Consider the following 15,839-nt stretch of genomic DNA (forward strand, 5'->3'; position numbering starts at 1 on the left):
TAAAGCATGCCAGGCAGTGGTGGTGCACGCCTCAATCCCAGCACTGGCAAAGTAGAGGCAGGGAGATCTCTGAGTTCAAGGCCAGCCTGATCTACAGAGTGAGTTCCAGGACAGGCTCCAAAGCTACACAGAAAAATAAGAAGATATGTAAAGCATTATTTATATGGTCAACACCCAACATATAAGATCTAGTGACATTATATATTTATGCAAGAATGAAAATCATTCAAAAGGGCAATGAAGAATCATTGATCACATGGAGAAATGTTCCTAATATACCATAAAATTATGAAAATGTATTCAAAAGTGCTCCAAGACAATGCAAGGCAAAGCACATGTATACATAGTGGATGAACGTGCCCATTCACAGGCAAATACTGTATAACTGTCTCTTACACGAAAGGTATTAAAAGCAATGGTTTTATTTCTTAACTTTCTATATATAGAGTACATCTGTTGCAGGGAAAATGATGTTCATAAGAAAATCATTCCAATATTCACTGAAATATACATTATCAACAAAAACACCATTCAAATTTCATAGTGAAGTCAACTATGTGCCAGACAACAATGGCTATACCATTTTTCTTACAGTACTAATTAACACACTGAATACTAAACTACTTGAGAAAACTTCAACACGTAAGAAAGACAATGTAGCAATTCATAAAACCAATAAAAGAAAGCAACATCCAACCTCAACACTGTCCTTGTACTTGGATAGCAAGGTAGCAATAAACCTTTCCTCAGAATAGATCTTCTGCAGCACTTGACTGTATGTACTTAAAATAATCTCCTTGTCTGCAACATCTTGCTCCTAGATGAAAGAATACATATAAACAACAAAATAGTTAAAACCTTTCATAACAATCGATAATTTTCAGGCTGGCAGTGGTGGTGTATGCCTTTAATACCAGCAGCACTCAGGAGGCAGAGATAGGCAGATCTCAGTGAGTTCGAGGCCATCCTGGTCTACAAAGATATACAGACAAACTCTGTCTCAAAGAAAAAAAAACAGATAATGGATAAATTTCGAAATGAAAGTGACTTTGAAAATTGCTTTATCCATTTCAAATTATTTCTCAATCATTTTCTAGACAGAATACTGGCATCAAAGATACTCATGGGCAAAATGCGATCCTAATTATACTATAAATATTTCTGAAGTTGTCTGAAAGGCTATAAGGACAATCAATATTCTAAACAGAATATAACTTAACAAACTCAACACTTGAAGTTACTTTCAGAAACTGTCTCTCACCAACTTCTAAAATCAAGTCTTATAAAACCAACAAAACCTATTTAATAGAGAATGCAGTAAACACTAATTTATTTTAATGCATTATAAATAATATTTCAAAAAAGAAAGAAAATGGAAAGTATTATCACTGAGACTTTGGAAAGCAGGCTAACAACTGGGTTAACTGCCCCAATAAGCAAGGCTTATAGGTCTAAATTACAAAATACTCTTTGACACCTATACTTATTATCCATTGACATGGAATAGTGAATGTACACAATAAAGGGGCCTAGTGTATATATGTCCAAATGTTGCCCACTTTTCACTTTATTTTCATAACATTTAATGAGTGTTTTCTTTTTTTTTATTTTCCAGTTTAAATTTAGATAAGAAACGAGGTTGCTCCACAAGTCAGCTCCAGGTCCCTCTCCCATTCCCTCCCCTCCTCTCGTGTCCTCCCCCCAACTCCCCCACCCCCCGTTATCCTCTCATTCCCCCAGGGAGGGTGAGGCCCTCCATGGGGGTGTCCATAGTCTGTCATTTCATATAGGGCAGGGCCTAGACCCTTCCCCCAAGACATCAGGGTGAGAGTGCACCTCACATTGTTCTATGGGAGTCCAAAGTCCGTGTGTATACTTGGGATGGGTACTGATCTGCTGCCCAAGGCTCAATAGATTCCCTAGGCCTCCTCACTGACACCCAGATTCAGGGGGTCTTGATCAGTCCCATGCTGGATTCCCAGGCTGATGCCTGGGATTCAAGAGTTAACCTTTGTCTGGTCAGCTGTTTCTGGGGGTTAAACCAGCCCAGTCTTAATCCCTTTGATCATCAGTCCTCCCTCTCTGTTACTGGCTTTCTTGAGTTCAGCTCAGTACTTAACCAAGGGAGTCTGCCTCTTCTTCGATCAGCCACTAAATGAAGTTTCTGTTCCCAGACTCTCTGGCCATAGGATTGTAGGCTGGCACTCCCCAGATCTATGTCTAAAATCCATATATGAGAGAGTACATGCCATGTTTCTCTTTTTGTGACTGGGTTACCTCACTCAGGATGGTTTCTTCTAGTGTCATCCATTTGCCTGCGAATCTCATGATTCCATTATTTTTTTCTGCTGAATAGTACTCCATTGTGTAGATGTACCACATTTTCTCAATCCACTCTTCGGGTGAGGGACATCTAGGTTGCTTCCAAGTTCTGGCTATTACAAATAAAGCTTCTATGAACATAGTGGAGCAGACATCTTTGTTGTATGAATGGGCATCTTTTGGATATATGCCTAAGAGTGGAGTTGCTGGGTCTTGTGGTAGGTTTATTCCCATTTTTCTGAGGAATCTCCATACTGATTTCAAAGTGGCTGAACCAGTTGGCACTCCCACCAGCAATGGAGGAGTGTCCCCCTTTCACCACATCCTCTCCAGCATAAATTGTCATTGGTGTTTTTGATTTTAGCCATTCTGACAGGAGTGAGATGGTATCTCAGAGTTGTTTTGATTTGCATTTCCCAGATGGCTAAGGATGTTGAGCACTTTCTCAAGTGCCTCTCAGCCATTTTAGACTCCTCTATTGAAAATTCTCTATTTAGTTCTGCAGCCCACTTTTTAATAGGGTCCTTTGGTGTTTTGGATACTTGCTTCTTGAGTTCTTTGTAAATTTTGGAGATCAACCCTCTGTCAGATGTGGGATTAGTGAATATTTTTCCCATTTTCTTAAATGCACTGGATATGTTGAACCCAGAAACCAAACTGCAGAGAAAGCCAATCCATATTGGGTAAGGAGAGGTCTCCTAAAATCAAGCATTAGTCTTTCTTAATGTGAAATGTCCTATTCAAATGAAAACACTGGCCTGTGGAAGAATGGAGACACTGAATTATACTAGATTAGACCTTGATAGTGTAACGGTTTCAAGCAGGCCTAGAAAGAGGAAAATGAAGGTAAGTCTTAATTCTATCTAACAAGAGAACTCATATTATTGGCTAACACAACCCAGTTAGTAAATGAAACTGCTGTCTCAAAGCAAATGGTAGTATCATTGTTACTCACAATGAGAGATATCTCCAGCTCTTTGTAGACACATGACTCAGTCTTCTCTAGAATCTCATCAATATTACCAATCATGTCTTCTGAAGGTAGTGATTCACCCAAAGATAGATCAAAAACCTTATTTGCAAAATAAAAGCATGGTACATCTAAATTAATTACCTGACTTAGCATTTATTGTGCATATATACCTGAAGTAGAGCATGAGGCTATACCATGGATCAAACACAAAAAGTAAAATTCCGGGAAAACAACAAACGATACACCTTTGTAAAACTTACAAAGAGGAAAAAGACATACATTAGCACAGAATGCTTCAAAAAAACTGGCAGTTAAGACAAGTGGTCAATTCAAATGAAAAGAGAAAAACAGAACTAAAATCAACATGATTTTAATATAACAGTCTAAATGAAAAGTTATGAAAAATCCCAACTGCTACGAGTAGATAATGTCAACTATTGAACAATGAAGAGCAAAATTGAAACAAATATTCAATCCCTGTTTCCTTCCACCAACATTGTTAATTGGGTGCTCTGCTTACCTTCTGACTGCTCTGGAACCATGCCACAAGATGCTGCAGAGAAGCCTCTGTCTCACTCCTAATACTGGTGAACTCTTCTCTTTTGCTACACTGCCAGTCACAAAATTTTATAAGTATTTCTTCAGAATTAGTCCCTTCTGTGGCCTTTCCATACACTGCTTCTAAAGAAGTTGATAAGTCCTAAAGACAGAAATATTCATTTGTTAAAGTAATTGACCTAGTGTGACAATTTAAGCACTAAGTTAGGATTCTAGAAACAGAATATCATAATGTTGAATCCCTATCCCTAATTGTATGAATATAACTAAAAGGCAGAGAGAAAATATCCATATTAACAAAATTAGATATAGAAGGGGATAAGACAACAGACACCAAGAAAATCCGGAGAATCAAAAGAACGTATTTTAGAAACCCATACTCCACCAGACCTGAAAACAAAAGGAAATGGATAATTTTATCAATATATACCACCTACCAAAGTTAAAATCGAGATCAGAGAAGTAATTGAAACAGACCTACATCCTTAGGGAAATAGAAGCAGACGTTAAAAGTCTCCCAATCAAATAATTTTCCAGGGCCAGATGATTTTAGCGCAGAAGTCTCCCAGACTTTCTAAGAGTTAATGCTAATACTCCACAAAATAGAAACAGAAGGAGCATTGCCCAATCCATTTTTGAGGCCACAGTTCCTTTATACCTAAACCACATAAAGAAAATTACACGACAATTTCCCTTATGAACATAGATACAAAAATACTCAACAAAATCCTTGCAGACAAAATCAAAGAACACATAAAAAGTAAGCTTCATCCCACAGATGCGGGAACAGTTCAACATATGTAAATCAAAAAAAATTAACCCACTATATAAACAAAACAAAAAGAAGAAAACATTATCATTTCATTAGATACAAAAAAAGGCTTTTGACAAGATCTAACAGCCCTTTGTGATAAAAGTCCTGGAGAGATTAGGGACACATGAGACATACCTCAACACAATAAAGGCAGTTTGCAGCAAGCCCACAGCCAACATCAACTTAAATAGAGAGAAACCCAAAGCAATTCCACTAAAATCAGCAACAAGACAAGACTGTTCATTCTCTCCACACTTATTCAATATAGTGCTTTTAAGTCCTAGTTAGAGCGATAAGACAAGTGAACATAAAATGGAAAGAACTTAAAGTATCTTTATTTACAGATAATATGGTAATACTATCAGATAATAAACAAACCATCCTAAAAATTCCACCAAGAATCTCTTCCAACTGATAAAAACTTTCAGAAAAGTAGCTGGGTGCAAAATTAACTCACAAAAATCAGAGCCTTCCTATATACAAATAACCAAAAGACTGAAAAAGAAGTCATGAAACACCTTTCACAAAAGCCTCAAATAATTTAAAATGTCCTGGGCTAACTCTAACCAAGCGAATGAAAGTTTTATGATAAAAACCTTAAAACACTGGAGAAAGAAACTAAAAACGATATTACTAGATGGAAAGATCTCCTAGTAGGATTAGTATAGTAAAAATGGTCATCCTAACAAAAGCAATCTGTGGATTCAAAGCAATCCCCATTAAAATTCCAAGACAATTCTTCACAAATGTTAAAGAACAGTTTTCAACTTCATATAGAAACACACACACAAGCTAAAACAATCCTGTATAACCAAAGAAGTGCAGGAGGTAGTGCTATCCCTGACCTCAAATTGTATGAGAGAGCCACAGAAATAAGAACAAGATGGTTTTGGCACAAAAACAGACGCATTGATCAACAGAATAGACTTGAAGACAAAGACATAATTCCGCACACCTACAGACACCTGATTTTTGACAAAGAAGCCAAAATTACACACTGGATAAAAGGCAAGTAAGTGTGATAATCAAACTGCATGGCTGCAAATAGAAGCATGAAAACAGAGCCACATTTACCACCTTCTAAAAATTCAACTTATGGATCAAGGACAGCAACATAAGATCAGATACCCTGAATCATCTGACAGAAGAAATTATGGAATAGACTGAAACTCATTGGTATAAGAACAGACTTTCTGAACAACAGGACCAGTTCTTCAGGAATAAAGGCCAAGAATTAATGAATAAAACCTCAGGTCGCTTTAGAAAAAAAAAACTCTGTATACTAAGGGACACCATCTTCTATCAAATCTGTACCTACAAAATAGGAAAATACATTTACCAATTATAATCTAATAGATAATTTATATCTAAAACACACAAAGAAGTAATACTGAACGTCAATAAAACAAATAAACAAATTAAAAATGTGATACAGAACTAAACAGAGTTCTCAGAAGATGAAATGGCTGGAAAACACTTAAATAAAAATGTTCAATGACATTGGACATCTGGGAAATGCAAATTAAAACAAACTTAAAATTCCACATTACCACAGTCAGAATAGCCAAAATTAATAAAACCAATCAGGGCAAATGCTAGTGAAGATGTGGGCAAGAGGAGCACTTCTTCATTGCTGATGGACATGGAAACTGGTACAAGCTACTATGGAAACAAGAGTGGAGGTTCCTAAAAGGATGAAATACAGCTAGTGTAAGATCCAGCTGCACCACTCTTGGGCATATACCCAGAAGACTCTACACCTTATTACAGAGATTCTTGCTCAGTCATGACCACTGCTGCTCTACTCATAACAGCCAGAAGTTGGTAACAGTCTAGCTGTTCATAAACTGATGAATGGATGAGAATAGTGGATTTACACAATGGAATATTATTCAACTGTTAAGAAAAAATGAAATTAGAGGAGTGAGGGGAAACTGGTTGGGATATAAGGGCAAAAAAAACCAAAAAGAAAAACTATGAAATTTGCACGTAAATGGATGAAGTTAGAAACAATCATCTTGAGTGTGGTAATCCTGACCCAAAGAAACAAACATTGCATGTTTTCTCTTATATTTGTATGCTAGCTTTTTTGTTACCTTTTAAGTTTTAGATATTTTGTTTACAATATCCACAAAGTTTAGGTAGAACATCAATGACAAGCAGGAAAAGGAATCTCCTAAGGAAAGAAATTCTACCTTAATGCCAACATACACCCTTCACCCAATAGCTGATGGAAGCAGAAGCAGAGATTCACAGCTAAGCACTGAGCCAAACTCCTGGAATCCAGTTAAGAGAGTGAGGAGTAATGAGCAAAAGGGTCAAGACCATGCTCAGGAAACCCAAAGAAACAGCTGACCTGAGCAAGTGGAAGCTCAAGGACCCCAGTCTGACAGCTGGGGAACCAGCATAGGAGGGAACCAGGTCCCATGAACGTGGGTGTCAGTTAGGAGGTTTGGGAAGTCTATGGGGCCTCTGCTAGTGAAACCAGCATTTATCACTAGTGCACAAATGGGCTTTTGGAGCCCATTCACTAAGGGAGGAATACTTTCTCAGCCTAGATACATGGGGGAGGGCCTAGGCCCTATCCCAAATGATGTGACAGACTTTGGTGATCCCCTATGGGAGGCCTCACCCTTCTTGGGGACTGGATATCGAATGGGATAGGGGCCTGGTGGGGGGCATGGAAGGATGGGAGGGAGAGGGAACTGGGATTGGTATGTAAAATAAGATTGTTTTTAATTTAAATAAAATTTATTTTAAAAAGATAATTGTTTAAATATAATATTTGAGATAATATAACAGTGGTTTATGCATTTTTATCAACATAGAAATTTGGCATTCATGAAGACAAAATTAAAGTGGACACTGGAAATAAAAAAAGTAAACAAAAAACTAAAATGAGCTTCCTGTGCATGGGGAAAGCCACTGCGGTTCCCATCCCAGCAGAAGCCAAAGCACCCCGGCATGCTAGTCCCTTTCTCTGCCCACACAACAAGGCAACCCTGGGCCTGCTTCCGGCCTGCTCTTCACATAACCAGCTGAGGCCTGGGGACTGTACACTGCGTTGAATGGTGTCCAGCCCACCCTGAGACTGCTGTACTGGGACCGCCTACATCCACGGGAAGAGGAGAGCCACCAGAGGATTGGACCTGTTTGCAGCCACCAGAAGGGAACCCTGGTCCCGTACCCACCAGGAGAGAAAGAGACTCCTTCTCAACCCACTGGAAGAAGGGATGGGATGGATACAATATAAAAACACACTCAGCAACAGAAAAACCAATATGACACTGCTAGAATCTACAGGTGCAACACCAGCAAGACCCAAACATCCCAAACATCTGAAGGATAAAAGAAGGACCTTAAAAACAACTTCATGAAAATGATAGAGGCCCTCAAAGACGATATGAGAAAATCCCTTAAAGATATGGAAGAAAAAACAAATAAAAAATGCAACAAATGCAGGAAAAGACAAAGCAAAAAATGCAAGAAACAATTCAAATAGTGCAAGACTTGAAAGCTGAAATAGAGACAATAAAAAACATACTCTGAGGGAATGTTGGAAATAGAAAAGCTGGGCAAACGGTCAGGTACTACAGATGCAAGCATAACCAACAGAATTCAAGAGATGGAAGAGAGAATCTCTGGTGTTGAAGATACACTAGGAGAAATAGATTTAAAAAATCCCTAACACAAAATATCCATGAAATATGGGACACTGTGAAAAGACCAAACCTAAGAATAATAGGTATAGAAGAAGGTGAAGAAAGCCACCTCAAAGGGGCAGAAAACATATTCAACAAAATCATAGAAGAAAACTTTCCCAACCTAAAGAAAGGCATGCCAATGAAAGTACAAGAAACCCACAGAACACCAAATAGAGTGAACCACAAAAAAGGCCCCTCCCCACATAATAATCAAGACCTCAAACATATAGAATAAAGAAAGAATATTAAGAGCAGCTAAGGAAAAAGGTTAAATAACATACAAAGGCAAACCTATAAGAATTACACCTGACTTCTCCATGAAAATTCTGAAAGCCAGAAGGTCCTGGATAGATATTCTACCAACACTAAAATACCTCGGATGCCAGCTGAGACTACTATACCCAGAAATGTTTTCAATCACTATAGATGGAGAAAACAAGATATTCCATAACAAAACCAGATTTAAATAATACATATCCACTAACCCAGTCCTACAGAAAGTTCTATAAGGAAAACTCCAACCTAAGGAAGTTAACTACAACAAGAAAAACATAGGCAATACATAATCCCACTTTACCAACAGCCAAAAGAAAAAAGGGGTGGAAATCCACATACAATTCCAACAACAAGAACAATTCCAAAACAAACAAACAAGAATGAGCAACCAATGGTCATTAATATTCCTCAATATTAATGGTCTTATCTTGTCCATAAAAAGACACAGGGTAACAGAATGGATTCAAAGACAGAATCCATCCTTCTAGTGTGTATAAGAATCACACATCAGCTTGAAAGACAGACGTTACCTCAGAGTTAAGGGTTATGAAAAGATTTTCCAATCAAATGGACCCACGAAACAAACAGTGGTAGCAATCTTAATATCTAACAAGTTAGACTTTAAACTAAAATCAATCAAAAGAGATGAAGGAGGTCATTTCATACTCTTCACAGGAGAAATCCACCAAGATGAAGTCTTAATTCTAAATATCCATTCCCCATATACAAAAGGCATCCACTTTCATAAAAGAAACATTACTAAAACTCAAATCACAAAAAACCTCCCACACTTGTAGTGGGAGACTTCAACACCCAACACTCACCACTAGACAGGACTACCCAAAAGAAACTTAACAAAGAAACAAAGGAACTAACAGAAGTTATGACCCAAGTGTGTTTAACAGACATCTATAGAACATTCCACCCGAACACAAAAGAATACACCTTCTTCTCAGCACATGGGACCTTCTCTAAAATCGACCACATACTTGGCAACATATCAAAACTCAACAGGTACAAAAAAATGTGGAATAACTCCATGTATCTAATCAGACCACCATGCTTTAAAGTTAGAATTCAACAACAACACAAACAGCAGAAAACCTATAAACTCATGGAAATTCAATAATGTGCAATTGCACCATTCTTGGGTCAAAGAAGAAATAAAAAGAAAAAGACTTACTAGAATTCAATGAGAATAAAGACACAACATACCCAAACTTATGGGACACTTTCAAAGCAGTGCTAAGAAGAAAGTGCCCACATGAAGAAACTGGAGAATAGTTACACTAGAGAATTAACAACACAATTGAAAGCTCCAGAACAAAAAGAAGCAAACTCACTCTGGAGGAGTAGATGCCAGGAAATAATCAAATTGAGAGCTGAAATCAAGAAAGTAGAAACTAGGAAAATACAAGAATCAATGTAACAAAGAGTTGGTTCTTCAAGAAAAATCAACAAGATAAGTACTTTCCAAATGGAAGAGTGTGAACATGCAAACTAGCAATTCAGAAATGAAAGGGGGTACATAATAACAGACACTGAGGAAAACCAGAGAATTATCAGGTCATACTTTGAAAACCTGTACTCTACAAAATTCAAAAATTTAAAGGAATGGATAATTTTCTAGATAGATATCACTGACCAAAACTAAATCAAGAACAGATAGGCAATTTAAATAGACCTATAACCCCTAATGAAATAGAAGAAATAATCAAAAGTCTCACAACCAAAAAAGCTCAGAGCTTCAGTGCCAAATTGTAGAAGAAATTCAAAGAACATCTAATACCAATTCTCCTCAAAGTATTCCACACAACAGAAGCAGAAGAGTCATTGCCAAACTCTTTTTACAAGGCTTCAATAACCTTGATACCCAAGCCACACAAAGACACAACTAAGAAAGAGAACTTCAGACCAATATCCCTCATGAACATTGATGCAAAAATACTCAATAAAATACTAGCAAATCAAATCCAAGAACACATCAGAAAAATCATCCACCATGATCAAGTAGGCTTCAAGCCAGGGATGCAAGGATGGTTCAACATATGAAAATCCATCAATATAATCCATCATATAAACAAGTTGAGAAACAAAAATCACACTAGATGCTGAAAAAGAATTGGACAAAATCCAACACCCCTTCATGATAAAGGTATGGAGAGATCTGGAATAACAGGAACTTATCTAAACATAATAAAAGCTAAATACAGCAAACCAACAGCCAACATAAAACTAAATGGAGAGAAACTCATCACGATTCCTCTAAGATCAGGAACAAGAGAAGGCAGTCCCCTCTCTCCTTATCTCTTCAATATTGTACTTGAAGTTCCTGATAGAGAAATAAGACAACAAAAGGAGATCAACAAAAGGAAAAGAAGACCTCAAACGTTCACTATTTGCAGATAATATGATAGCTCACATAAGTGACCCAAAAAACTCTACCAGGGAATTCCTACAGCAGATAAACACCTTCAGCAAAGTGGCAGGATACAAGAACAACTCAAAAAAATCAGTAACCCTACATACAGAAGACAAAAGGGCTGAGAAAGAAATCAGAGAAACATTACCGTTTACAATTGCCACGAACAACATGAAATACCTTGGGGTAACGCTAAGAGAGTCTACTGGAAAGGGGCGGGCATTTTGGGGTCAGGGAAAAACCTGGCACAAGGGAATCTCCCAGGTATCTACAAGGATGACCTCAGCTAAGACTCCTAACAACAACAGATACACAGCTGAACTAGCCATCTCCTGTACCAGGCAAGACTCCAAGTAGAGGGAGTGGGAAACCACCCCAGACCTTCAACCTCAAGTTTGTCCTGCCTATGGGATATGCTAGGGTAAGGATGGCCAAGACACTGAGGCAGTGGCCAACCAATGACTGGCCTACCCTAAAACCCCTGCCAGGAGACGAGGCCACCCCCTTATACTGCCTGTAGTACCAGGACCCATAGGCTGGATGACCCAAAGATCCAGGATAAAACCAAGTATGACTGCAGAGGGAAAATGTCAATGTAATGGTGCCTAACAATATTCTGCTATACTCATAGATTGGTGCCTAGCCCAATTGTCCTCAGAGAGGCTTTATCTAGCAACGGATGGAAACAGATGCAGACTCACAGTCAAACATTAGGTGAAGCTTTGGGGAATCCTGCAAAAAAGGGGGAGAAAGGATTATAGGAGTCAGAGGGGTCAAAAAACATAAGAAAAAAATCAAAGAATCAACTAATCTGGGCTCATAGGGGCTCACAGAGACTGAATTGTCAAACAGGGAGTCTGCGTGGAACTGACCTAGGTCCTCTGCATATATGTTACAGTTGTGTAGCTTGGGGCCTCTTGTGGGACTCCTAGCAGTAGGAACAGGGGCTGTCTCCTACTCTTTTACAGGCTTTGGGGACCATACTTATCATAGGGGTCACCTTGTCCAGCTTTAATACATGGGGAGGTGCTTAGTCTTACTGCAACTTATTATGTCACGTTTTGATGAAACTCATGGGAGATCTGCCCTTTCCTAAACAGAAACAGGAGTGGACTTGAGGGGTGGGAACAGAGGGGAGGTGAAGGTTGGGGGAAGGACTGGGAAGAGAGTAAAGGAAGAGAAACTGCAACCAGGACATAAACTTTTTTTAAAAATGGAAAAAAAAACTTCAGCTTCAGTAAACTGAAAAAAACTCAAATAGTACAGTTAAACATACTGGTTTTCCATCAAGCCAACACTAAGAAGCTGAAGTGGGCTGGGGGGCTTCTAATTTCACTCTCAAATATGAACTTAAGGCACTATGGCTTTAAGTGAGACCAGAAAATGGACCAAAAGATTCTGTAAAATTAATCTTAGGTTTGGAACATTTTCTTTGAAATCATAAAAATCCAAAGACTAAACCTTAAAAGCAAAAACAGTATACACACAAATTTTATGCAAAACACCAATGAGCAATTTTTAAGTATTATTTGCAAAACAAAAAGTGTTGTTGAAGGGGGGGGTCTAAAGAGATCAGTTGATAAAGTGCTTACTACAATGGAGAATGGAGACCCAACTTGAATCTCCAGAACCTACACTCAAAATGTTAACCCCAGTGCTAAGGAGGTGGAGACCAGTGCACCCTGGGTCTAGGTGGCAGAACCGCCTACCTAGTGAGTTCAGAAAGTGAGAAACCCTGTCTCAAAAACCAACCAACGTAGAAAGCACATAAGGAATGATACTCGAAGTTGTGCTGTGACCTCCACACATGCACCCAAGCACAAGTATGCACACAAACACACATTTACATCCACATATAAAACATTCTTTGAGGCTGAAATTTTTGCTCAGAATATGCCTAGTATGTGTAAGATTCTGGGCTCAATAACCAGAACTGAAAGAAAAACATAAATTTTGCTTTGAAGTACCTAATTTCTTTCAATAGTGCCACTTTAGCAGCTAGATTCTTCAGCCTGGTTCCTACACACGTCTTCAGAGTGCTTTCTAAATGCTTAGTCAGATCCATGGTAACTGTTTTCTCTTGCTGAAACATAAAAAAATATACCAATCAGTGAGAACTAATTAGGACACCATACTTCTAGCTTTCAAGTAACTTTTTAGGTAGACTCAAGCAAAATGTTTAAAAAAAATATACCAATCAGTGAGAACTAATTAGGACACCATACTTCTAGCCTTCAAGTAACTTTTTAGGTAGACTCAAGCAAAATGTTTAGGGTTTAAAATATGTTATTGTCAGAACTGAATTAATTGTTGGACAGCTAATACTAAGTCTAGGACTCTAGTTGAAAGGGATAATTTTTAAACACTCCATAAAGCAATATGGGAAATGTGATATAAATGGTATTATGCAATTACTGCTTATTTTACTACGAACTATATAGTATTGTTATAATTTTGTTGACTATCAGTTGGGGAGGGCTGGGATCTAACCCAGGGCACCTGTACCTAGTACTTGTTTGAAGGAAGTGGAAAAGGTCAAAGTGATGGTGACACTGGGTGGTGGTGACAGGGTCTCACTGTGCAACCCTGGACAGTCTAGAACTCACTATGTAGACTAGGCGGACATCAAAATCACCTGTGTCTGCCCCAAGTGCTGGCACTAAAAAATGCATGCACCACAACACTCAACTCTAGTTTAACATCCTTATATATTAGCAATAGATATATACTCTTTTTTGTAAACTTGGCTGGCATGGATATTGCTATATAGACCAGGATGGCCTCAGCCCCATTGAGATCTGCCTACCTTAGCCTCTCCAGTGCTGGAATTAAAGGTGTGTATGTACCACTACACACAGAAATAGACACATTCTTAAGAATGTGAAATACTATTAATTGTTCTTGTTTTGAAACATTACCTGAAGTATAGATTTAATAATAGATTTTTAAAAACCAAAGACTGTAAAAAAAATAGTGATGAGCAATGTAGAGATTAATCATGACTTATCTCTTTCTGGAATATTTGAGATTTTCCATAATGTAAAAGTTTTAGGGGCTGTAGAGCTGGTTCTGTCAGTAAAGTGCTTGCTAAACAAGTATGAGGACCAGAGTTAGGTTCCCGAATCCACTGAAAAGTCAAGCACCACAGTGGTCCACATCCGTAATGAAGCACTGGACAGGGGAGGCAGAAAAAAGGAGGATCTTTGGGGTTTGCTGTCCAGTCAGTCCAGCCAAATCAGCGTGCTCCAAGTTCAGAGAAAGGCCTGTCTCAGAAAGTAAAGTGGAATGAGGGAAACATCTGACATTAACCTCTGGCCTCCACATATACGTTCACACACATGTAAATGCACCTGTACACAATGAACTCACAATTCAAGAACATGAGAGAAAATACAAATGAAAAATTTCAAACAGCCAATGAAATATACACATGGTTAGCTTGAAATACAAGAAAAAATTCTCCTCACATAAATATCAAGAGAGAATGGATGGAGACAGAGTAACAAAATAACAAATAAGAGCAGTAAGTGCACAAATTTCATAAAATAACTTTATCACAAGCCACTGATATACCTGAAGCTCTTGCGAAGTTTGTTCAACTTTCAATTCTAATGCCTTGTAATTTTCTAGAAGAACCTCTTTCTCTGTCTTAAGCTTTTCATTCTCTTCAATAAGTTTCTGGTCCTGTTTAATTTTTGCCAAGCTGACATTAGACCCTAAATTAAAATCACCAGCAGCCAAACTTTCCCTGTTAAAAACAAATTCACTCGTTTTTAAAAATATGCTAAGGCTATTGATATTCAAAAACTGAAATTACTGTGGAATTTTATAACACATTTTACAATTAATTTTGGACACTAAAACCACTGCCTAACTCAACATTACAAAAAAAAATAATTGAAGCTGAGCATGTTAGCCCAAGTCTGAAATCCCAGAATTTGGGAGGCCAAAGTGGATTCTTACAAAATCTGAGGCCACCTTCAGCTATACACATTTGAGAGCAGTCTGGGCCATATGGTGAGACTCTGTATCAAAACATGAAAATAAATTATTTTAATGAAAGCTACGTTGTATTCACTGGGGTGCACTTCAAAAACAATGTCTCCACTCTCTTATATTCCAAATTCCATTTAACACGATCACTCCAAAGAACATCATGAACAACAAATACAGTTCTTTTCTACTCCCTCCTCCCTTGCACCTTATTCGTTTAGTTCCTAATCAGTAAAAATCCACCAAACCTCCATGACATCATTGCTTGGATCACCGCAGGTAAGAATATAGGGTTGCAACCCCTTGAGTCAACCCTTTCATCAGAAATATCAGACATTTACATTACAATTCACAACAGCAGCAAAATTACAGGCATGAAGTAGCAACAAAAATAACTGTATGGTTGCAGTCACGACAACAAGAGAACTGTACTAAAAGGTTGCAGCATTAGGAAGGTTGAGAACCACTGAGCTCAGTGTCAGTGGTTAAGAGCACTGGCTGCTCTTGTAGAGGAACCAGATTCACTTTCCTCCCAGCATCCACATGGCCGCTCACAACCTTCTGTAACTCCAGGCCCAGAAAATCCAAGGCTCTCTTCTGACCTCTGAGGGCACCAGACATGCATGTGGTGTAGAAACATACATGTAAGCAAAACACCAAACATAAAATAATATTTTAAATAATATATTGGTATACAGGATATCTAGTCTGGCTTTCTGCCTCAAGTAGATAATTGAAAATTATCTAAAAGGGTATCTCAAATTACATATACCTGAG

General features: G+C 38.1%; 1 protein-coding gene across 1 annotated transcript in view; it reads right to left on the reverse strand.

The window, feature by feature from the left end:
* Window positions 1-15,839, reverse strand: part of Stk31 (serine/threonine kinase 31) — an 84,730-nt gene that overhangs the window by 38,830 nt on the left and 30,061 nt on the right. The window contains 4 exon segments of the mRNA XM_040737074.1: window positions 698-817; window positions 3,278-3,394; window positions 3,816-3,995; window positions 14,643-14,817. Coding sequence (XP_040593008.1) covers window positions 698-817; window positions 3,278-3,394; window positions 3,816-3,995; window positions 14,643-14,817 — 592 coding nt within the window.

This window comes from Mesocricetus auratus, unplaced genomic scaffold, assembly GCF_017639785.1.
Source record: "Mesocricetus auratus isolate SY011 unplaced genomic scaffold, BCM_Maur_2.0 Super-Scaffold_100676, whole genome shotgun sequence".
NCBI lineage: Eukaryota > Metazoa > Chordata > Mammalia > Rodentia > Cricetidae > Mesocricetus > Mesocricetus auratus.